The following is a 23,117-nucleotide window of genomic DNA, read 5'->3' on the forward strand; positions in this document are numbered from 1 at the left end:
GAGAGAGAGAGAGAGAGAGAGAACGTGCATGAGCAAGCAGGGGAGGGGCAGGGAGAGAGGGAGAGAGAGAATCCCAAACAGATTCTGTCATGCTGTCAGCACAGAGCCTGGTGCAGGGCTCAAACTCAGGAACTGTGAGATCATGACCTGAGCTGAAACCAAGATTTGGACACATAACCAACTGATCCACTCAAGTGCCCCATCTGTTGAATATTTTAGTTATCATAAATTTTATTTTAAAGAGCCATTTCTTATTCTGTTTCTTTTTCTGTAGTAGCTTATTCTTATTTAATATATATTATATCTTAGTTCAGTGTATTAAATATGTATCTTATAAGGTTTTCTTCTGCTATCTGCATTATCTGTGTTCTCTCTACATTCCTTTTGTTCTGTTTGCCCATCTGTCTTTCTTCAAATGCTTGGTGATCCTTTCTATCCATTGATATTTAATAGTAAGACACCACAGTATTTGAGCAGCACATATACTAAAAATTGGAATACAGAGAAAATTAGGATGGCCCACATGCAGATCTGTGAAGCATTCCATATCTTTAAACACCAAACCCATAGATAGAGAACAGACTGGTGTTTGCCGGGGAGGGGGGAGGGGATGGAATGGGAGACAATGGTCAAAAGATACAAATTTCCAGTTATAAAAGAAATAAATCATAGGATGTAATGTACAACATGGTGATTATTGATAATAATACTGTATTGTATATTTGAAAGTTGCTAAGAGAATAGATCTTAAAAGTTTTCATAAGAAAAAATTACAGCTGTATGTGGTGATATATATTAACTAAATTTACTACAGTGAACATTTTGCAATGTAAAAAAATACCAAATCATTATGTTGTATACTTGAAACTAATACAGAGTTGTATATCAAATATGTTTCAGTTAAAAATAAAGAGTAAGACCCCAGAAAGCAGATAGGAAGCTAAGTGTGTATAGGTGGGTTGGGATCTGCCAGACTTTATTATGTTTAGTCAGTAAGCTGGCTTTTTCCTTAGGCAGTCCCCATATATGAGAATCTTTCTTGAGCCAGTTTTCCCAGGGTAGGATTCATTAATCTTCTGCTGTGGGCTGAGTAGAAATGCACAAGCGTGAGTGTATTCCAAAGTTGAAGAAGGAGTCTGGAAGTAATGATGTTCAATATTCAAACTTTCACTCAATACCCTGGGTTTTGGTATGTCTTCTGATCCCCAACTTTAGTTGAAATGACCGCCCCCTGCTGTGTAGTTATAGATACATAGATCTGTGGGTTGGATCTGTACCATTTAAGTGGAAGTTTCTATTTGGCAGTATAGTATATTTACTAGGAACACTGGCTCTGGACCTAGACTAAGTTCAAACTCCAGTTTCACCAGTAACTAGATAAATAATCCTGGGCATGTTGATTACTCTCTGTACTTCTGTTTCTTCATCTATAAGATAATTGTAATGATATAACCTATCTCCTATCTTTTATGTACTATAACTTTATATCCTATCTCATAAGTTAATGATATAACCTATCTCACAGCATTGTTGAAGATATTGAGGATTGTGTTTTCTTTAACATAAAGTACATAGCACAAAGAATGTTATTACAAGTTTTTGCTGTCATCCTTGTTGTTACCATTATTACAAAGATGGAATTGGACCCAATTTTAGCAAGTTGACAGGATTCTTGCAAGATTTGGCTATAGAGCATGTAGAAGTGCTTTTATTAGAGTAAGAATAGTAGTAATACACCTTTTATGTTATAAAATTGTGAAAACCTATATATTTTGAAACTGATTATCTGAATCTGCTTTACTGTAATTCCACTTGACTCCTAACACCAGTCTGACTTTACAGAGCCAAGTGGTTGCTGGGGCTGCTAGACTGTTGAATGCATGTGAATCTTTTGTTTGCAAGGCTTTTTCTGACATGAGTGTTAGTGAAGCCTGGAAGTGAGCGTCAGAGAGACTTGTCTGAGGATTGGAATGCACACAGTCCTAAACAAAGCCTGCTTTTAAGAGATGAAGTTGGCATATGCCTTTCATGAGTTACTTGCTCTGCTTGACCCTGAGGATGCCATGGTAAAGCAAATGGCTCAACTAATAATGCTAGTAAAGTGCCATGTGCCCTATACCTCTTTGGGAGAGGTACGGACTGCTGCATCTTCTACCACCAATGTTTAACTAAAGTGAAATAGAATGGGGGCGCCTGGGTGGCTCAGTTGGTCGGGTGACCAACTTCAGCTCAGGTCATGATCTCGCAGTTTGTGAGTTCGAGCCCTGCGTCGGGCTCTGTGCTGACAGCTCAGACCCTGGAGCCTGCTTCGGATTCTACCTCTCTCTATCCTTCTCCTGCTCACACTCTGTGTCTCTCTGTCTTTCAATAATAAATAAACATTAAAAAAATTTTTTTAAGTGAAATAGAATGAATAATGTCATATATATAAATCATCACATTAAAATATGAGAGGACTGAATTCCATTAAAAGGCAGAGACTTGCAAAGTTTGATTAAAAAGTAAGGCCCAGTAATATGTTATATTAGAAAATACCTAAAACAAAGGATAAATGAATTAGAACAAAGATTTCAAGGAAAGAAAGATGATTTATTTTAAATTTAAAATAAAGGTTTTAGCGGCGCCTGGGTAGCTCAGTAGGTTAAGCGTCCAACTCTTGATTTAGGCTCAGGTTATGATCTCACAGTTGTGAAATCGAGCCCCACATTGGGCTCCACACTAGGTGTGGAGCCTGCTTCAGATTCTGTCTCTCTCCCTCTCTCTCTCTGTCATAAATAAATATAAAAAAGTAAAGGTTTTAGTGGAGCATATTATCAACTATAAACAAAAAAGAAAGGAGGAGTGAGTCTTACTATTATACTAGGTATGGTTTCATGGTAAAAAGCAGCAAACAGAACAAAGAGAGACTTTATATAGTGAAAAATAGCACCATATTGAAAAAGATACATTAATAACCTTATGTATAGTAAGTAATAAGATAGCTAAATATGTGATGCAAAAGCTAGGAAATTTGATGAAAGGGTGATTTGATAAAATATAGTTATGATCATTATTTGGGGCCATCTGGATCTTATCTCCCTTCCATGTTTGGGTAATTCCCCAGATTATAGTTCTTTATGAGAGAATCAACTAATCCTGTGGTGAAGTTTTAGGCATATTTCTTGCTACAAAGCTTCAAACTTGATTTTCCAGCTGTCCCAGTAAGTCTGTGAACTTACCAATATCTTTTTTAATAAACCTTTTTTCTGCGTAAATTAGAGTTGGCTTCTACTACTGCAGCTAAGAACCCTGACTAAAATGGTAGTAGACCTTATCTCACTTCATTCAGAATGAAGCAGAGGGGCGCCTAAGTGGCTCAGTCCATTAAATGTTTCACTTTGGCTCAGGTCATGATCTCATGGTCCATGAGTTCGAGCCCCGTATCAGGTTTTATGCTGATGGCTCGGAGCCTGGAATCTGCTTGAGATTCTGTATCTCCCTCTCTCTCTGTCCCTTCCCCACTTGCATTTTCTCTCTCTCTCTCTCTCTCTCAAAAATAAATACACATTTTAAAAAAAGTTTAAAAAAATGAATGAAGCAGATATACCAAACAACAGCAACAACAATGTATCAGAACCTATTATAAAGTCATAATCAAATTGATATGATTTGGGTATAGAATAGGCCAATAGATCAAGGAGACATGATAATCCATAAGTAAATCATTATTTTTGCATATTTTAGTATGTTAAAGGGATAATTTTACTTCATCAGTTACTAATGGTATTCATACAACTGGCCATCAATCTGAAAAAAAGTTAAATTGGACTCCTCTCTTACAACACATTCAGAAGTAAACTCCAGATGCATTAAGATTTACTGGTTAAAAATATTAAAGACATAGCAATCTTTTGAGGAAATCTATGAAATTACATTAGCAATGTATTAATGAGGGAGATAGTCTTTATTAAAAAATGAATCCTGGAAGCTGAAAGATAAAGCCAAATTTAGCTATATTAAAGTGAACATTTTTAGTGTAGTGAAAATTTCCTAAATAGTCAGTAGGCAGCAACAACCAAAAAAGTAGATTTGGAAAAATATTTGTAGCATACAGAACAACCTGAGCATTTATATTTTAATATTAAAAGAGTTCATATAAAGGAATAAGCAAATAACCCATCAGAAAAAAAAAATTGGCAGAAGATATGAAGAGGAAGTTCGAAGAGGACAATTCACATAGCTAACAAACTAAAAATGTGCTTAAGCTCTCCAGTATTCAGGGAAATACAAATTAATAGTAAAATGAAGTTCCATCCATCATACCAGGAAAAGAAAGAGCTTTGGGATGTATTGCTTGAGGTGATTTCTGTAAGATATTGAATGAGAAAAGCAAGTGCAGAAAAGGGTGTATATTATGATCTTAATTTTTTTTAATGTTTATTTTGAGAGAGAGAGAGAAAGAGCAGAGAAAGAGGGGGAGAGAGAATCCCAAGCAGGTTCCATGCTGTCAGCACAGAGACCAACTTGTGGCTTGATCTCACAAACTGTGAAGTCATGACCTAAAACGAAATCAGTGCTTAACTGACTGAGCCACCCAGGCACCCTATGATCTTAATTTTTATAACACAAAAAAATTATGTTTAAATACCTATGGACCGATGTATATGTACTTTGCATGCTTATCTATGTGTATACATGCATATATATGTGTATACAATTTTATGAACACGGAGAAAAATATTTAAAGGTATACATTAGTAAATTAACATTAAATTGGGTAGAGAGTGGGAAAAGGGAGCCAAGCAAAAAAAGAAAATTTTTAGAAGACAATATAAATAGAAACAACAACTTATTCTTTAAGGATTTGCTTTAAAACATTGTCTTGTGATTATATAATGTAATGTGATACTGTAAAAAGTGTAACATAATTAGAATCAATATCTAGGCTCATTCTCAGCACTACAGCTCATTAGCCATATGGACTTAATCACATGCTTAATCTCTCTGGGTCTGTTGTTCTTTAAGATGGAAATAATGAAACCTACTTTACAAAACTTTTGTGCAGATCAAATGAGAAAATACATATGAAAGTAACCAGAATAGTGTTTGTTCTATACTAGATGCTCACTAAATCTCCTATTTTCCTTCTTCCCTTTAAAGATATTTAACTTTCACAATGTGATTATTGACTTTTAGACTCTGTGTAGCAATGCAAGAAGCCACTCAGTTAAGAGCACAAAAAACACATTTGGAAAAACAGACCAGAGAATTACAAGCAAAGTGCAATGAATTAGAAAATGAAAAATATGAAGCTATTGTAAGAGCCAGAAATAGCATGCAGCTCTTAGAAGAAGCTAACCTTCAAAAAAATCAGGTAAGAAAACTAGTAAACATGTTTACAAATAATATAATACTGAAAGTTCCTCCATGTGACCTAATAATAAGGAAATCAGTAACTACAGAATAAACATATGAAAATAATATTGCTGTGCTCTGCATTGATAGACATACTGTATTCTTCATGGTAAGACTTAACCACAAAATATGATAAAATAGGGATGCCCAGCTGACTCAGTTGGAAGAGCATGAATTTGAACCCCATGTTGGGTGTAGAGATTGCTGAAATGAAATGAAATGAAATGATAAAATTTTTTTAAAAAGATGATAAAATGTCAACCCTCTCTCAAAACTTTTATATCAGACTTTATGTCTCCAATCCTTATGTGAATAATCTTCATCCCCTATAGTCTCATACTTTAAAAAAGCTATTATAGCACTTTACTACAATATACTATATTTTATTCGGTTGAATCAGATCAATCTTACTCATCTTGATTTCCCCTTCATCACCTACATAATTACTCTAATAAAGCAGAAGCTTAATTGACAGGAATTAAATTTAGCTGTAACGATTTATTAACTGGAACCTTCACGCCACTGTTTTTTTTTTAACCCTCTAACAATTGTGATTCCTGTGTATCACATATCATATTTTTTTGTTTTATCACTTCCATATAAATGGTGTATAGTTTATAGAAGTCACCAGGTGGATGGATTTGGTTTTGATGTTGTTGCCTCCTTTATGTAGAGATCATTAAATCATTACTTCATTTAACCAACATTTATTGAATACCTAACATTTGCATAATACTCTACTGGGAAATATGGGGAGTACACAGGAAATACTTTATTTATATTTCCTCTTAACATGATAGAGGTTTTCCAAGAAGGCTATTAAAACAAAACCAGCGATATAAATCACATATTAAGAAGGTAATAAATAAAAAAGAAATAATATCCTTATTTAAACTGGGAATGCAAAATGCTTGTCATGCCTTTCTGCTAATAATCCCATCTGTGATTTGCATACTGTCTCTTAGGATGGTTGAAAGGCACAACATACACATAATATTCTTGGGAATTGCTCTTAACTCTAAGTTAGCTAGAACAGTTAAGAGCAGGACAGAATTACTTATCTTTCCCCTCTGAAGCCTAGTCATATGAGCATTGTTAACATCCGGTCACTAAAGATGAACATTTTTTGTAAACAACAATGGACAGAGAAGTAGTGACAATACTCATTGCCTATCCCTCAAATCTGCTCACTCAGGTCCGAAGTCAACAGACCCTTAAAGAGACTGGTTATGGCTGCATATTAAGCTCCCTCCTGACTCATTGTTTAATTGTTAGAGGAATCCCACCTTCAGTTTAAGCAACCTTCAGTTGCTTATTCCAAAGCCAGGGGTTCTCTCAACTGATCACACAAACAGACATGAAACACAGGGTGTTATAGTTCTCTTATAATGCTTCTCTATTTCCTCATTGTCTTATTCTCCCACACAAAGTGGTTACATCATAACAGCTGTTACTGCATAATTTACAATAACCAGGATATGGAAGCAATCCAAGTGCCCATCCATGTATGAATGGATAAAGATTTGGTGTTGTGAGAATAGCTAAAATCAACAACTCAGGCAACAACAGATGTTGGTGAGGATGCAGAGAAAGGGGAACACTTTTTTACTGTTGGTGGGAATGCAAATTGGTACAGCTACTCAGGAAAGCAGTATGGAGGTTCCTCAAAAAATTCAAAATAGAACTACCCTACAACCCGGCAATTGCATTATTAAGTATATATCCAAAGGATACAAAAATGCTGATTTGAAGGGACACATGCACCCCAATGTTTATAGCAGTGCTATCAATAATTTATAGCAGTGCTATCAATAATAGCCAAATTATGAAAAGAGTCCAAATGTCCATCAACTGATGAATGGATAAGGAAGAGGTGGTGTATATATATACAACGGAGTATTCCTTGGCAATCAAAAGGAATGAAATCCATTTGCAATGACATGGATGGAACTAGAGTGTATTATACTAAGTGAAATAAGTCAGTCAAAGACAGATAGGATATGATTTCACTCATGTGGTATTTAAGAAACAAAACAGATGAACATAGGAGAAGGGAAAGAAAAATAAGATTAAAACAGGGAGGCAAATCATAAGAAACTCTTTAATACAGAAAAACAGGGTGCTGGAGGGTTGTTGGGTGGGGGATGGGCTGCATGGGTGATGGGCATTAAGGAGGGCACTTGTTGGGATGAGCACTGAGTGTTATATGAAAGTGATGAATCACTAAATTCTGAAACCACTACTACACTATATGTTAACTAACTTGAATTTAAATTAAAAAAAGAACGGATGGGCTGTATATATATACAATGGAACATTAATCAGCCGTAAAAAGAACAAATTCTTACCATTTGTAACAACATGGATGGATCTAGAAGGTATATAATACTAGTGAAATAAGTCAGAGGAAAGACAATACCATATGATTTCACTTATGTGGAATTTAAAAAACAAAATGATCAAAAAAAGAAACAGACTCTTAAATATGGAGAACAAACTGGTGGTTGAGAGAGGGCAGGTGGGTAGGGAGATGGAGCAAATAGGTAAAGGGAATTAAAAGTACACTTAATGGTGAACACTGAGTAATGTATAGAACTGTTGAATCATTCTGTTGTGCACCTGAAGCTAATATAACACCTTATTGTTAATTCTACCTAAAAAAAAAACAAAAAAAACCCAGCTGTACCTCTTACTAGCTTACCTATTTGAACAGCAGGAAATTTATTAAACAATTGAAAAAAAACAGATGGGAATGTGTATAGAATCTTTGGAAAATAGTACGGTCAAAACACAGGGCCACTTATTATATGATGATAAAAAAAAAAAAAAAAGATTCAATCATGCCTAGAATTGGAGCACTTCCAGGCTCAGAAAGATATTTGGTCTAGAGGTATAAATTTGGGAGTTATCAGCATATAAATGATATTTAAAACCATGATACTGAATTAAACCATAAAAGGATAGATGGAAATGAAGGATGAAGGACTTAAGTCTTGGGTAGTCAATTTTGTTTTTTTTATTTCAGTATAGTTAACATACAGTGTGATATTAGTTTCAGGTGTGCAACATAGTGATTCAGCAATTCCAGATATTACCAGTGCTCATCGCAAGTGCACTTCTTAATCCCTGTAGCCTATTTCACCCATCCCTCCACCCATCTCCCCTCTGATGGATAGTGCAATTTTTAAAGAGGTTTAGAAGAAGAGGAAGAAACAGCAATGCAGACTGAAAAGGAGTGATCAGTGAGTTAGGAGGAAAACCCATACTGTGGTGTTCTAAAAGCTGAATAAAGAAAATAAAACAAAGAAAAGAGAGAAATCAGTTATCTCAAGTGCTGCTGACAGATCAAATAAGATAGTTACTCAGAATTGACTCACAGGTTATTAATATGGAGACAATGGATGGTTGAAAGCCTGATTGGAATTGGTGTAAGAAAAAGTATTGGAGATGAGCAAGTGCAGAATTTAGAGTTTTACTCCAGAGAGAAGCAGAGAAATGGGAGTGTGACTGACAACAGAACTAGGATTATAAGAATATTTTTTAATTGGGAGATGAAAATGATTGTATAGATAGAAACATCAAGGAATGAGGTGACAAGGGACATAATTTGAATAATATCAAATAATGGAAAGAAGGGGAAGTCCAAGAGATTTTTTTCCAAGACTTTAATACCTAGACTTGATGACTTATTTTGTATAGGGAGTAAAGGAAAAGGAAAATTGAAAAATAACTCTTAAGATTTCTAGGGGTTAGAAGAGTGATGGCCCTGGCCGAAATAAATACCAGAGGAAAATAATAAATTTTTAGGATAAAGTCAGGTGAGAAGGTGAGGGAAAGTAACAGATTAGGCAAGATTCCAAGTGGAGATGTCCCAGAAGTTTAGCATAAGATGTTTGCTTTCCACAAAGTGATTATTGGATAGCTTTTTAACCATTTTTTATGTTACCTTTATTAATAACGGTGTGATCTATAATGACATCAAGTGATTATTTTTTTGAAGGCTCTACTTGAGGAGAAGCAAAAAGAAGAAGATATAGAGAAAATGAAAGAAACAGTGTCTCGGCTTGTGCAAGATGTTACCCTAAGAACCAGGAAGGAAGTAAGGAGTTTTTAAACTTCAAAATTATTTAAAATTCAAAAGTTTACAGAATTTCACAACTTACAACTAAATATTACCTAAGTTTTTGCCTGATGGACATAACTAATTAACTATCAGCTAATTGCATCAATTGTGCTAAATAAAAATTCAATTCAAATAAAAATTATCTCAGGAAAGCAGTCCCTACCATTTTAGCTAGTATGGGCCTGGGTGGGAGTAGAAGAATTTGGAGGGGGGGGGGGGGTTAGTCTAGGAATATAGTGAAGATTAACACACCTGAAGAAGCCTCAGAAAGAAACTTAGAATGCATAAGAAGTTAAGAGGAAAAACCTGTTGGCTTGCAGTATCTTAGAGCAGCTTAAGACTGGAGAAATCTGGTTTGACCTCTTATTTTACTGGTAAAGAAACTGAAGCTTCCAAGAGATTATTGACTCCCTCAAAGTTACATACTAATTAAAGCCAGAACTTACACCTGTACCTTCTCCTGCTATACTAAGCCCAGCATTATTTTGATCACATAATGCTGGCACTTATACAATTTGTGAATTATGTTGTTATTTTCAAGTCTGTTATCAAGACTAAATCTGATATTTTTGTGTTAAAATAATGAGTTGTTTGTTTGAATTGTAAGGCTTATGGAAGTTGAAATTGTCTGAGCAATGTAGGTTTACGTTCATATAAAGAGACAAGGAAGATCTATATCTAGTTGCCTTTTCTCTGGTATGGATATGGATCAGTTCATAAGTGGGGTGGTAAAGTTTGAAAGTATAACATGAATTGTGGAGGAAGAAACCACAAAAACCCATTTTAAAAATGAAAAAAAAACCATTTTTAAAACCAAAATACTTAGGTTGCTTAGGGTTCCACCTCTATGAAGTAGCAGAACTAGATGTAAATACAAGTCTGTTGATTCTTGAGCTCTACCCTCAATCACTGTGAATAATTGTTTCCCATTAATTGTGTATTTTTTTATTTTTAGAAACTTTCAAACCCATAAAAAGGTTAAACGTTGTTCAGTGAACACTTATTTACCCTTTAGCAAGATAATTCTTAATGTCTTGCCACACACACTCCATCTGTCTTTATATACATATGCACTCTTTTTGCCAGCCATTTGGACATGGACCGCAGACATCATGACACTTCACTCCTAAATATCTTGGCATTTTTTCTCCCTGAGAAAGGACATTTTACTACACAATCATACTGCTATTACCGTACCTTAAAAAAAAAATCAGTATTATTTTTAATCTATACTCATATTTTCCTAAAATATCCTTTACAGCTTTTTTTGGTTTTGGGTTTTTTTGTTTTGTTTTTTAAAGTTTATTTATTTATTATGAGAGCAAGAGAATGCAAACAGGGAAGGGGCAGAGAGAGAAGGGGAGAGAGAGCCCCAAGCAGGCCCCACGCTGTATGTGGAGCCCAATGCGGGCTATGGCTTTTTGTTTTTTTTAAATTCAGGATCCAACCCAAATTTATATATCATTGCATTTGACTACTATGTCTCTGTAGTCCCCCTCAATGTAACCCAGTCCTCTGTCTTCCTCTGTGTATGACAAAGAATCCTTTGTAGAATCCAGAATATTCCACATATGGATTCTTGTAATCATTTCTTTTTGATTCGATTCAGATCATTTCTGGCAGAGTGATAATGTTATCTTCCACTTCATCACGTCAGGAAGCTATAATGTCAGGTTGTGCATTAGTTGAAGCTAAGCTTGACAACATGGTTATGGTGGTAAGACCAGAACTCTCCATTTGTAAACTTTATAAATAACTGGGGGAGATACTTGAAGACTGTACAGTTATGCTCTCTACCAAAAGTTATCATCCAGTGGTCTTAGCATCCATTAATAATCTTTGCCTGAAGTAAATGTTATAAGAAGTGATTACAAATGATTATATCATTTTTATACATTTATTAGCTGTCAGTTTTCGGTAGACTTTTTTCCTTTTTTAATATCGCTATGGTTCATTGGTCTTCTTTAGTTTTTTGTTACAACCTACTACCATCTGGTTTTTTTTATTCTCATAATGTCTCTGCAGCTTTTTTGCATAAATGATATTCCTCTCTCATCTTGTACTTTCCCTACCTCAGACAGGGAGTCAGCCACTTTTCCAGCATGCTTTGGTTATAATTTTTTTATTTGATATTTTTGTCAGAGACACGAATTAGCAAAACTATTGTTTTTTCATTTTTACTATAATATTTACATTAAAATGATTTCCTGTGTATCCATAAAGTCTGTCTATGAAAATAGTTAACAAAAGGGAATGAAAACTAATACTCCTTTCCTTTAAAATGAGCTCCTATAGGGTAGTTGGGTGCACTGTATATTCCTCCACTGGATAAAATAAAGGTGTTAACTCTTTTCTTACCTGTATTTTCTGTGGGCATTATTATTTCTCTCCTAGATAGACTGAAGTAGACTTGTTTTAAAAAGTCTCATCAGTTAAAGAAAGCTAATGTACTTGCTTTTCTCCCAAGCAACTAAGTGGTAGAATTTTCATTCCTATAGAGTCTCTGTATAAGGTTTCTTGCTGCAAAAGTATTTTTTAGAAATCTGTTACTTTATCACAGGCTGAAATTAGGTGATTTCCTAAGATAAAATCTCTATTTGAGGCAGAATCCAAACTAAAACCCGGTTTGTTGATTTTTTTTTATTACTAATTTTCATACCTTTCTGTAGGAATCCTTGTCCTATTCTTGGGGTTAAGAATATTATATCTTTGGCCATAGTTTGAATTATTTTTTTTAATATGAAATTTATTGTCAAATTGGTTTCCATACAACACCCAGTGCCCATCCCAACAGGTGCTCTCCTCTATACCCATCATGCACTCTCCCCTCTCTCCCACCCCCAATCAACCCTCAGTTTGTTCTCAGTTTTTAAGAGTCTCTTATGTTTTGGCTCCCTCCCTCTCTAACCTCTTTTTTTTTTTTTTTTCCTTCCCATCCCCATTGTCTTCTGTTAAGTTTCTCAGGATCCACATAAGAGTGAAACCATATGGTATCTGTCTTTCTCTCTATGACTTATTTCACTTAGCATCACACTCTCCAGTTCCATCCATGTTGCTACAAAAAGCGATATTTCATTCTTTCTCATTGCCACGTAGTATTCCATTGTGTATATAAACCACAATTTCTTTATCCATTCATCAGTTGATGGACATTTAGGCTCTTTCCATAATTTGGCTATTGTTGAAAGTGCTGCTATAAACATTGGGGTACAAGTGCCCCATGCATCAGCACTCCTGTATCCCTTGGGTAAATTCCTAGCAGTGCTATTGCTGGGTCATAGGGTAGATCTATTTTTAATTTATTGAAGAACCTCCACACTGTTTTCCAGAGTGACTGCACCAGTTTGCATTCCCACCAACAGTGCAAGAGGGTTCCTGTTTCTCCACATCCTCACCAGCATCTATATTCTCCTGCTGATTTGTTCATTTTAGCCACTGTGACTGGCGTTAGGTGATATCTGAGTGTGGTTTTGATTTGTATTTCCCTGATGAGGAGCGACGTTGAGCATCTTCTCATGTGCCTGTTGGCCATCTGGATGTCTTCTTTAGAGAGGTGTCTATTCATGTTTTCTACCCATTTCTTCACTGGATTATTTGTTTTTAGGGTGTGGAGTTTGGTGAGCTCTTTATAGATTTTGGATACTAGCCCTTTGTCTCACATGTCATTTGCAAATATCTTTTCCCATTCTGTTGGTTGCCTTGTAGTTTTGTTGATTGTTTCCTTTGCAGTGCAGAAACGTTTTATCTTGATGAGGTCCCAGTAGTTCATTTTTGCTTTTAATTCCCATGCCTTTGGGGATGTGTCAAGTAAGAAATTTCTGTGGCTGAGGTCAGAGAGGTCTTTTCCTGCTTTCTCCTCTAGGGTTTTGATGGTTTCATGTCTCACATTCAGGTCCTGTATCCATTTTGAGTTTATGTTTGTGAATGGTGTAAGAAAGTGGTCTAGTTTCATCCTTCTGCATGTTGCTGTCCAGTTCTCCCAGCACCATTTGTTAAAGAGACTGTCTTTTTTCCATTGGATATTCTTTCCTTCTTTGTCAAAGATTAGTTGGCCATACTTTTGTGGGTCTAATTCTGGGGTTTCTATTCTATTCCATTGTCTATGTGTCTGTTTTTGTGCCAATACCATGCTGTCTTGATGATTACAGCTTTGTGATAGAGGCTAAAGTCTCGGATTGTGATGCCTCCTGCTTTGGTCTTCTTCTTCAAAATTACTTTGGCTGTTTGGGGTCTTTTGTGGTTCCGTACAAATTTTAGGATTGCTTGTTCTAGCTTCGAGAAGAATGCTGGTGCAATTTTGATTGGGATTGCATTGAATGTGTAGATAGCTTTGGGTAGTATTGACATTTTACCAATATTTATTCTTCCAATCCATGAGCACAGAATGTTTTTCCATTTCTTTATATCTTCTTCAGTTTCCTTCATAAGCTTTCTACAGTTAATAGCATACAGATCTTTTACATCATTGGTTAGGTTTATTCCTATGTATTTTATGCTTCTTGGTGCAATTGTGGATGGGATCAGTTTCTTTATTTGTCTTTCTGTTGCTTCATTATTAGTGTATAAGAATGCAACTGATTTCTGTACATTGATTTTGTATCCTGCGACTTTGCTGAATTCATGTATCAGTTCTAGCAGACTTTCGGTGGAGTCTATCAGATTTTCCATGTATACTATCATGTCATCTGCAAAAAGTGAAAGCTTGACTTCATCTTTGCCAATTTTGATGCCTTTGATTTCCTTTTGTTGTCTGATTGCTGATGCTAGCACTTCCAATACAGTGTTAAACAACAGCGATGAGAGTGGACATCCCTGTCATGTTCCTGATCTCAGGGCAAAAGTTCTCAGTTTTTCCCCATTGAGGATGATATTAGCTGTGGCTTTTCATAAATGGCTTTTATGATGTTTAAGTATGTTCCTTCTATCCCGACTTTCTCGAGGGTTTTTAGTAAGAAAGGATGCTGAATTTTGTCAAATGCTTTTTCTGCATCGATTGACAGGATCATATGGTTCTTTTCTTTTATTAATGTGATGTATCACATTAATTGATTTGTGAATGTTGAACCAGCCCTGCAGCCCAGGAATGAATCCCACTTGATCATGGTGTATAATTCTTTTTATATGCTGTTGAATTCGATTTGCTACTATCTTATTGAGAATTTTTGCATCCATATTCATCAGGGATATTGGCCTATAGTTCTCTTTTTTTTCTGGGTCTCTGTCTGGTTTAGGAATCAAAGTAATGCTGGCTTCATAGAATGAGTCTGGAAGTTTTCCTTCCCTTTCTATTTTTTGGAATAGCTTGAGAAGGATAGTTATTATTTCTGCTTTAAATGTCTGGTAGAACTCCCCTGGGAAGCCATCTGGTCCTGGACTCTTATTTGTGGGGAGATTTTTGATAACTGATTCAATTTCTTTGCTGGTTATGGGTCTGTTCAAGTTTTCTATTTCTTCCTGTTTGAGTTTTGGAAGTGTGTGGGTACTTAGGACTTTGTCCATTTCTTCCAGGTTGTCAAGTTTGTTGGCATATAATTTTTCATAGTATTCCTTGATAGTTGCTTGTATTTCTGAGGGATTGGTTGTAATAATTCCATTTTCATTCATGATTTTATCTATTTCGGTCATCTCGCTTTTCTTTCTGAGAAGCGTGGCTGAGGTTTATCAATTTTGTTTATTTTTTCAAAACGCCAACTCTTGGTTTCATTGATCTGTTCTACAGGTTTTTTAGATTCTATATTGTTTATTTCTGCTCTGATCTTTATTATTTCTCTTTTTCTGCTGGGTTTGGGGTGCCTTTGCTGTTCTGCTTCTATTTCCTTTAGGTGTGCTGTTAAGTTTTGTATTTGGGATTTTTCTTCTTTCTTGAGATAGGCCTGGATTGCAATGTATTTTCCTCTCAGGACTGCCTTCGCTGCATCCCAAAGCATTTGGATTGTTGTATTTTCATTTCCATTTGTTTCCATATATTTTTAAATTTCTTCTCTAATTGCCTGGTTGACCCATTCATTCTTTAGTAGGGTGTTCTTTAACCTCCATGCTTTTGGAGGTTTTCCAGACTTTTTCCTGTGGTTGATTTCAAGCTTCATAGCATTGTGGTCTGAAAGTATGCATGGTATGATCTCAATTCTTGGATACTTATGAAGGGCTGTTTTGTGATCCAGTATGTGATCTATCTTGGAGAAGGTTCCATGTGCACTCAAGAAGAAAGTATATTCTGTTGCTTTGGGATACAGAGTTCTAAATATATCTGTCAAGTCCATCTGATCCAATGTATCATTCAGGGCCCTTGTTTCTTTATTGATCCTGTGTCTAGATGATCTATCCATTGTTGTAATTGGAGTATTAAAGTCCCCTGCAATTATCACATTCTTATCAATAAGGTTGCTTATGTTTGTGAGTAATTGTTTTATATATTTGGGAACTCCCATATTTGGCACATAGACATTTATAATTGTTAGCTCTTCCTGATGGATAGACCTGTAATTATTATATAATGCCCTTCTTCATCTCTTGTTACAGCCTTTAATTTAAAGTCTAGTTTGTCTGATATAAGTATGGCTACTCCAGCTTTCTTTTGACTTCCAGTGGCATGATAAATAGTTCTCCATCCCCTCACTCTCAATCTGAAGGTGTCCTCAGGTCTAAAATGAGTCTCTCATAGACAGCAAGTAGATGGGTCTTGTTTTTTATCCATTTTGATACCCTATGTCTTTTGGTTGGCACATTTAATCCATTTATATTCAGTGTTATTATAGAAAGATATGGGTTTAGAGTCATTGTGATGTCTGTAAGTTTCATGCTTGTAGTGATGTGTCTGGTACTTTGTGGTCCTTGCAACATTTCACTCACAGAGTCCCCCTTTGGATCTCCTGTAGGGTTGGTTTAGTGGTGATGAATTCCTTCAGTTTTTGTTTGTTTGGGAAGACCTTTATCTCTCCTTCTATTCTAAATGACAGACTTGCTGGATAAAGAATTCTCAGCTGCATATTTTTTCTGTTCATCACATTGAAGATTTCCTGCCATCCCTTTCTGGCCTGCCAAGTTTCAGTAGATAGATCCATCACTAGTCTTATTGGTCTCCCTTTATATGTTAGAACGTGTTTATCCCTAGCTGCTTTCAGAATTTTCTCTTTATCCTTGTATTTTGCCAGTTTGACTGTGATATGTCATGCAGAAGATCGATTCAAGTTATATCTGAAGGGAGTTCTCTGTGCCTCTTGGATTTCAATGCCTTTTTCCTTCCCCAGATCAGGGAAGTTCTCATCTATGATTTTTTCAAGTACATCTTCAGCCCCTTTCTCTCTCTCTTCCTCTTCTGGAATTCCTATTATATGGATATTGTTCTGTTTCATTGCATCACTTCATTCTCTAATTCTCCCCTCATACTCCTGGATTTTTTTTATCTCTTTTTCTCAGCTTCCTCTTTTTCCATAATTTTATCTTCTAATTCACCTATTCTCTCCTCTGCCTCTTCAATCCAAGGTGTGGTCGCCTCCATTTTATTTTGCACCTCATTTATAGCATTTTTTAGCTCCTCCTGACTCTTTCTTAGTCCCTTGATCTCTGTAGCAATAGATTCTCTGCTGTCCTCTATACTTTTTTCAAGCCCAGTGATTAATTTTATGACTATTATTTTAAATTCATGTTCCGTTATATTGCTTAAATCGTTTTTGATCAATTTGTTAGCTGTTGCTACTTCCTGGAGTTTCTTTTGAGGAGAATTCTTCCGTTTCGTCATTTGAATAGTCCCTGGAGTGGCGCGGAACTGCAGGGCACTTCCCCCGTGCTGTCTGGAGTAACTTGTGTTGGTGGGTGGGGCCTCAGTCAGTCCCGATGTCTTCCCCCACCCCCCACCCCCCCGCTGGGGCCACAGTCAGACTGGTGTGTACCTTATCTTCCCCTCTTCCAGGGGCAGGACTCACTGTGGAGTGGTGTGGCCCGTGTCTGGGCTACTTGCACACTGCCAGGCTTGTAGCGCTGCTTCTATGGGATCTGGCATATTAGCCAGGGTGGATCCACAAGGTGCACAGGGGCAGGAGGGGTAGGCTTACCTCGCTTTGCTGTTGATGGTCCCCTGCGGTAGGGGCCCTGCAGCACCTGGAGGGAGGCAGGCAGACCCGTTGGAGAGATGGATCCACAGAAGCACAGAGTTGGGTGTTTGCACGGTGCAAGCAAGTTCGGTGACAGAAACTGGTTTCCTTTGGGGTTTCAGCTGAGGGATGGGCGAGGGAGATGGCCCTGGCCAGCGCCTGTGTTCCCTGTGAGCTGAGCTCTGTCTTCCGGGTCTCAACACCTCTCCCTCCTCGTGTCCTCTCACCCTCCCGCTTTCCGAGCAGAGCTATGGACTTATAACATTCCAGATGTTAAGTCCTGCTGGCTGTCAGAACTCAGGCATCCGGCCCCTCCGCTTTTACAAGCCAGACTTGGGGGCTCTGCCTTGCTGGGGGGACTGCCCCTCTGCCACCCGGCTCCCTCCCATCAGTCCCTGTAGCGCACACTACCTCTCCGCCCTTCCTACCCTCTTCCATGAGCCTCTTGTCTACACTTAGCTCTGGAGAGTCCGTTTTGCTAGTCTTCTGGCAGTTTTCTGGGTTATTTAGGGAGATTTGGGTGGAATCTAAGTGATCAGCAGGACACGGTGAGCCCAGTGTCCTCCTCCTCCGCCATCTTCTCCCAACCAAAAAATCATAGTTTGAAATATTTTTGATGGCATATCTTCAAAATATTTAATAAATTTTGTGACTTTCGGTGATAAAAATGTTTTCTCAAAGTACTCATCATCTGAAAAGTCCTCTAATTTTTTTTCCTAATCCTAAAATAAATTCACATTGATTTTAAAGTTGATAGAAGTTGTCTTTTGCACAAGTCCTTAAATATTCTTAGTATAATTTTTCAAAGATACTATGATCTCTATATTCAATTTAAACCTTTTTACAAACATGAGTATTCAACTGCTTCTCTACCTAGTAGTCCCACCAGGCATCTGAAGCCCGACATTTCTAAAACAAACTCCCTCTCTTACTCCCTTATCTTCCCTTCCTTGTGGATTCCATTTGATTTCCTTGCATCCAGCCTTTCTGTAGTATTCCAACTATTCGCTCAAGAAGTAATTATTGAGAAATAGCTATTGAGGGGTGTGTGGGTGGCTCAGTCAGTTCAGTGCCAGCCTCTTGATTTCAGCTCAGGTCATGATCCCAGGGTCGTGAGATCCATCCTCATATTGGGATCTGTGCTAAGTGTGGGGCTTGCTTAAGATTCTCTCTCTTTCTCCTTCCCCTTCCCCCGCTCACACACTATCTATCTCTCTCTAAAAAATAAAAAAATAAAAATAAAATAATTTAAAAGAAGTAATTATTGAGCACTAACTGTGTGCCAAGCACTTTGCTGGGTCCCTGCTTTCTCCAAGTCCCACACTATTGCCAAGTTGATTTTTTAAAGTAAACTTTATTGTTACTATTATTAAAAAGTAATACATGTTCATTATAAAAAGAAATGTAAGAGAAAGAAATGTAAAAGAAAATTAAAATCATAATTCCAGTACCCAGAGATAAGCACTATTTTTAGCATTGTCCTTTGAATTTTCATTTAATTGCAAATTATCAAAGAAATGTTGTAACCATCTGTGAAACAAAAAATTCTGGAGACCTATACATGAATCTTTGAATAATGTTAAGCCTGGAAGATAGAATAATGAGGAATCTTTCACTTTCTACATATTGTAATTCTGCAGGTGTGGAATTTCAAGAGTAGGTATTTTTGTAAACAAACTATAATAAGATTTTATACAACATGTAATATGTATTTCCTTATACTTTTAAAACATTTTTAATGTTTTTGATTGAAAATTTTCACCTGTATTGGTAATTGTCCCATTATTATAATTTAATATGTCCTCTAAATAATGTAGAATTAATTTGTTGAATTGGGGATAACTTACATCTAATGACTTAAGTGGTATCTTTTTTTTAACTAAAGTAAACATAATGAATAAATTATCACATATTTATGTTCTGGCTATAAAACTGAATGAAATATGAGAATAGCTTATTTCTTTAAAACGCAGAAAATGCTATTGCTCAGATCTCTCTCAAGTAAAACTTAATTTGTGAAAAAAATTTGATACTGGTTTTGATTTTGATTTTCTGTTTATTTTAAGTCATGGCTTAAAGTTGGTGATCAAAATTATATTCATCCTGTTAGGCAGTATTTGTACTATCATTGTCCTTTTCTATTTCTGTCTCTTGTTAATTTGTCTTACTATTTAGTTTATAGATATCCTTACTATCCATAAACTATAAAAGAAAATGTTTACATGAAGAAAGTGAGGTTGGGTAAGAGGGGATTTTAGTTCCCTTACAGACTTCTGAACCCCAACCACATTAAACTACCTCCAGAAACATGTTATTTGCTCATATAGCAGGGTTTACATTATATTTTATCAGATACCAACCTCAGAAAATTTTCTATGACCTCTGCAGCATATAATTTTATTGATGATACACCATCAGTCTCAGTAGTTATACACAGTCTTTTTTAAAGTATGAATACTTTAATTTGCTGAAGTCATCAACATTATTGTAAAAATGTTTTAAAATATATATACGACTATGGTCATAAACCCTCATGCTAGCTGCATTCATTTCTAGATACTAAAAAGAACACTTTTAAAAAATTGTGTGAGAGAGAGACAAGCAGACATGACTGGCCTTATAGAAACCAAAACTTGTATATTCTAAAAACCTTCATGACTTAATTTCTCTGTGCCTTGATCTTCCTCATCTATAATGAGGATACTGACTACTTAAGCAGATTGTTGGTGAGAACCAGATAATAACACTTACACTGCTCTAAGTAGTCATTAACACATCAAACCTCTGTAAATAGTAACTATGATTATCACTGACCCATAAATAGGATGGATTGATCCTTCATACAATTATTCATAGGCAAAGTTTACATCAAAATCTAAAATAGAGCTAAAATGGACCCACATATGTTTGTCAGGTCTTCAGAAAAATAACTTCTATTAATTAACCAAATAAAATATATGTCAATTTTATAAGTGTTCTAAAGACGGTTTACATCATGTTTTAGAAATAATCTATTTTATAAGATCTAGAATATTTCCAAAAATCTTTGTTGACCATATGTTTACTGATGATAGCATCAGTATCAATATTCCTCACGACCTTTTTTTTAATTTAAATCCAAATTATTACACATGGTGTATATTACACATAGTGTAATAGTGTATATTACACATAGTGTAATAATTTCAGGAATAGAATTTAGTGACTCATCACTTACATATAATAATACGAGACCCAGTGTTCATCCCAGTAAGTGACCGTCTTAATGCCCATTGCTCATTTAGCCCATCCCCCTACCCAACTATCCACCAGCAAGCCTGTTTGTTTTCTGTACTTAAGAGTTTCTTATGGTTTGCCTCCCTCTCCGTTTTTATCTTATTTTTGTTTCCCTTCTTCTATGTTCTTCTGTTTTGTTTCTTAAATTCCACATATGAGTGAAATTGTATCCTATTTATCTTTCTCTGGCTGACTTACATTGCTTAGCATAATACACTCTAGTTCCATCTACCTTGTTGCAGATGGTAAGATTGCATTCTTTTTGATTGCTGAGTAATAGTCCATTGAATATATATGCTACATCTTTTTTATCCATACATCAGTGGATGGACATTTAGGTTCTTTCCATTCTTTGGCTATTGTTGATACAGCTGCTATAAAAAAAGGGGCTGCGTGTGCCCCTTTGAATCAGCATTTTTGTATCCTTCAGATAAATATGTAGTAGTGCCGTTGCTGGGTCGTAGGGTAGTTCTATTTTTAATTTTTTGAGGAACCTCCATTCTGTTTTCCAGAGGAAATGCACCAGTTTGCATTCCCACCAGCAGTGCAAAAGGATTCCTCTTTCTCCACATCCTTGCCAACATCTGTTGTGGCCTGAGTTGTTAATTTTAGCCATTCTGATAAGTGTGAGGTGGTATCTCATTTTGGTTTTGATTTGTGTTTTCCTGCTAATGAGTGATGTTGAGCATCTTTTCATGTGTCTGTTAGCCATCTGGATCTCTCTTATGGAAAAGTATCTATTCATGTCTTTTGTCCATTTCTTCACTGGATTATTAGTTGTTTGGATGTTGAGTTTGATATAAGTTATTTATAGATTTTGGATACTAACCCTTTATCTGATATGTTGTTTCAAATATCTTCTCCCATTTCGCCAGTTGCCTTTTAGTTTTGCTGATTGTTTCCTTCGCTGTGCAGAAGCTTTTTATTTGGATAAAGTCCCAATAGTTCATTTTTCCTTTAGTTTCCCTTGCCTCTGGAGACCAGTGAGAAGTTGCTACAGCTGAGGTCAAAGAGGTTGTTACCCGTTTTCTCCTCTAGGATTTTGATGGCTTCCTGTCTTATGTTTAAGTCTTTCATCCAATTTGAGGTTATTTTGTGTATGGTGTAAGAAAGTGGTCCAGATTCATTGTTCTGCATTTGGCTGTCCAGTTTTCCCAACACTGTTTTCAGAAGAGATGGTCTATTTTCCACTGGATATTCTTTCCTGCTTTGTCAAAGATTGGTTGCCCATACGTTTGTGGGTCCATTTCTGGGTTCTGGGTTCTGTTCCATTGATCCATGTGTCTGTTTTTGTGCCAGTACCATACTGTCTTGATGATTACAACTTTGTAATACAGCTTAAAGTCTGGAAATGTGATGCCTCCAGCTTTGGTTTCCTTTTTCAAAATTACTTTGGCTATTCAGGGTCTTTTCTGGTACCATACAAATTTTAGACTGTTTGTTCCAGCTCTGTGAAGAATGCTGGTGTTACTTTGATAGGGGTTGTATTGAATATGTAGATTGCTTTGGGTAGTATCGACATTTTAACAATATTTGTTCTTCCAATCCACGAGCATGGAATGTTTTTCCACTGTTCTGTGTCTTCTTCCATTTCTTTCATAACCTTTCTATAGTTTTCAGTGTATAGATTTTTCACCTCTTTGATTAAGTTTATTCCTAGATATTTATGGTTTTTCGTGCAATTGTAAATGGGATCAATTCCCTGTTATCTCTTTCTGTTGCTTCATTATTGGTGTATAGAAATGTGATTCCTGTACATTGAATTTATATTCTGCTACTTTGCTGAATTCCTGGATCAGTTCTAGCAGTTTTTTGATGGAGTCTTTCAGGTTTTCCACATAAAATATCACGTCATCTGCGAAGAGTGAAAGTGTGACTTCCTCCTTGCTGATCTAGATGCCTTTTATTTCTTTTTTTTTGTCTGATTGCCGAGGCTCAGACTTCCAACACTATTTTGAATAACAGTGTAGTGGAGAGATTGGGCCTCCTTGTCGTGTTCCTGACCTTAGAGGGAAAGCTGTCAGTTTTTCTCTATTGAGGATGATATTAGCAGTCAATCTTCTGTATCTGGTCTTTATGATCTTGAGGTATGTTCCTTCTATCCCTACTTTCTTAACAGCTATCAAGAAAGGATACTGTATGTTGTCAGATTCTTTCTCTGCATCTATTGAGAGGATCATGTGGTTCTTACCCTTTTTTTAATTTATGTGATGTATCACATTAATTGATTTGTG

General features: G+C 36.1%; 1 protein-coding gene across 4 annotated transcripts in view; it reads left to right on the top strand.

Moving 5' to 3' along the window:
- Positions 1–23,117, top strand: part of SCLT1 (sodium channel and clathrin linker 1) — a 219,091-nt gene that overhangs the window by 116,943 nt on the left and 79,031 nt on the right. For all 4 annotated transcript variants that reach the window (XR_006216773.1, XM_007091805.3, XM_042983902.1 and 1 more), the window contains 2 exons: positions 5,176–5,353; positions 9,395–9,493. Coding sequence is in view for 3 of the 4 variants with exons in the window: in XM_007091805.3 (XP_007091867.1) it covers positions 5,176–5,353; positions 9,395–9,493 (277 nt within the window). In the remaining variant the exon portion in view is untranslated. The remainder of the gene's footprint in view (positions 1–5,175; positions 5,354–9,394; positions 9,494–23,117) is intronic.

The sequence above is a fragment of the Panthera tigris genome, chromosome B1 (genome assembly GCF_018350195.1).
Source record: "Panthera tigris isolate Pti1 chromosome B1, P.tigris_Pti1_mat1.1, whole genome shotgun sequence".
NCBI classification, from domain to species: domain Eukaryota; kingdom Metazoa; phylum Chordata; class Mammalia; order Carnivora; family Felidae; genus Panthera; species Panthera tigris.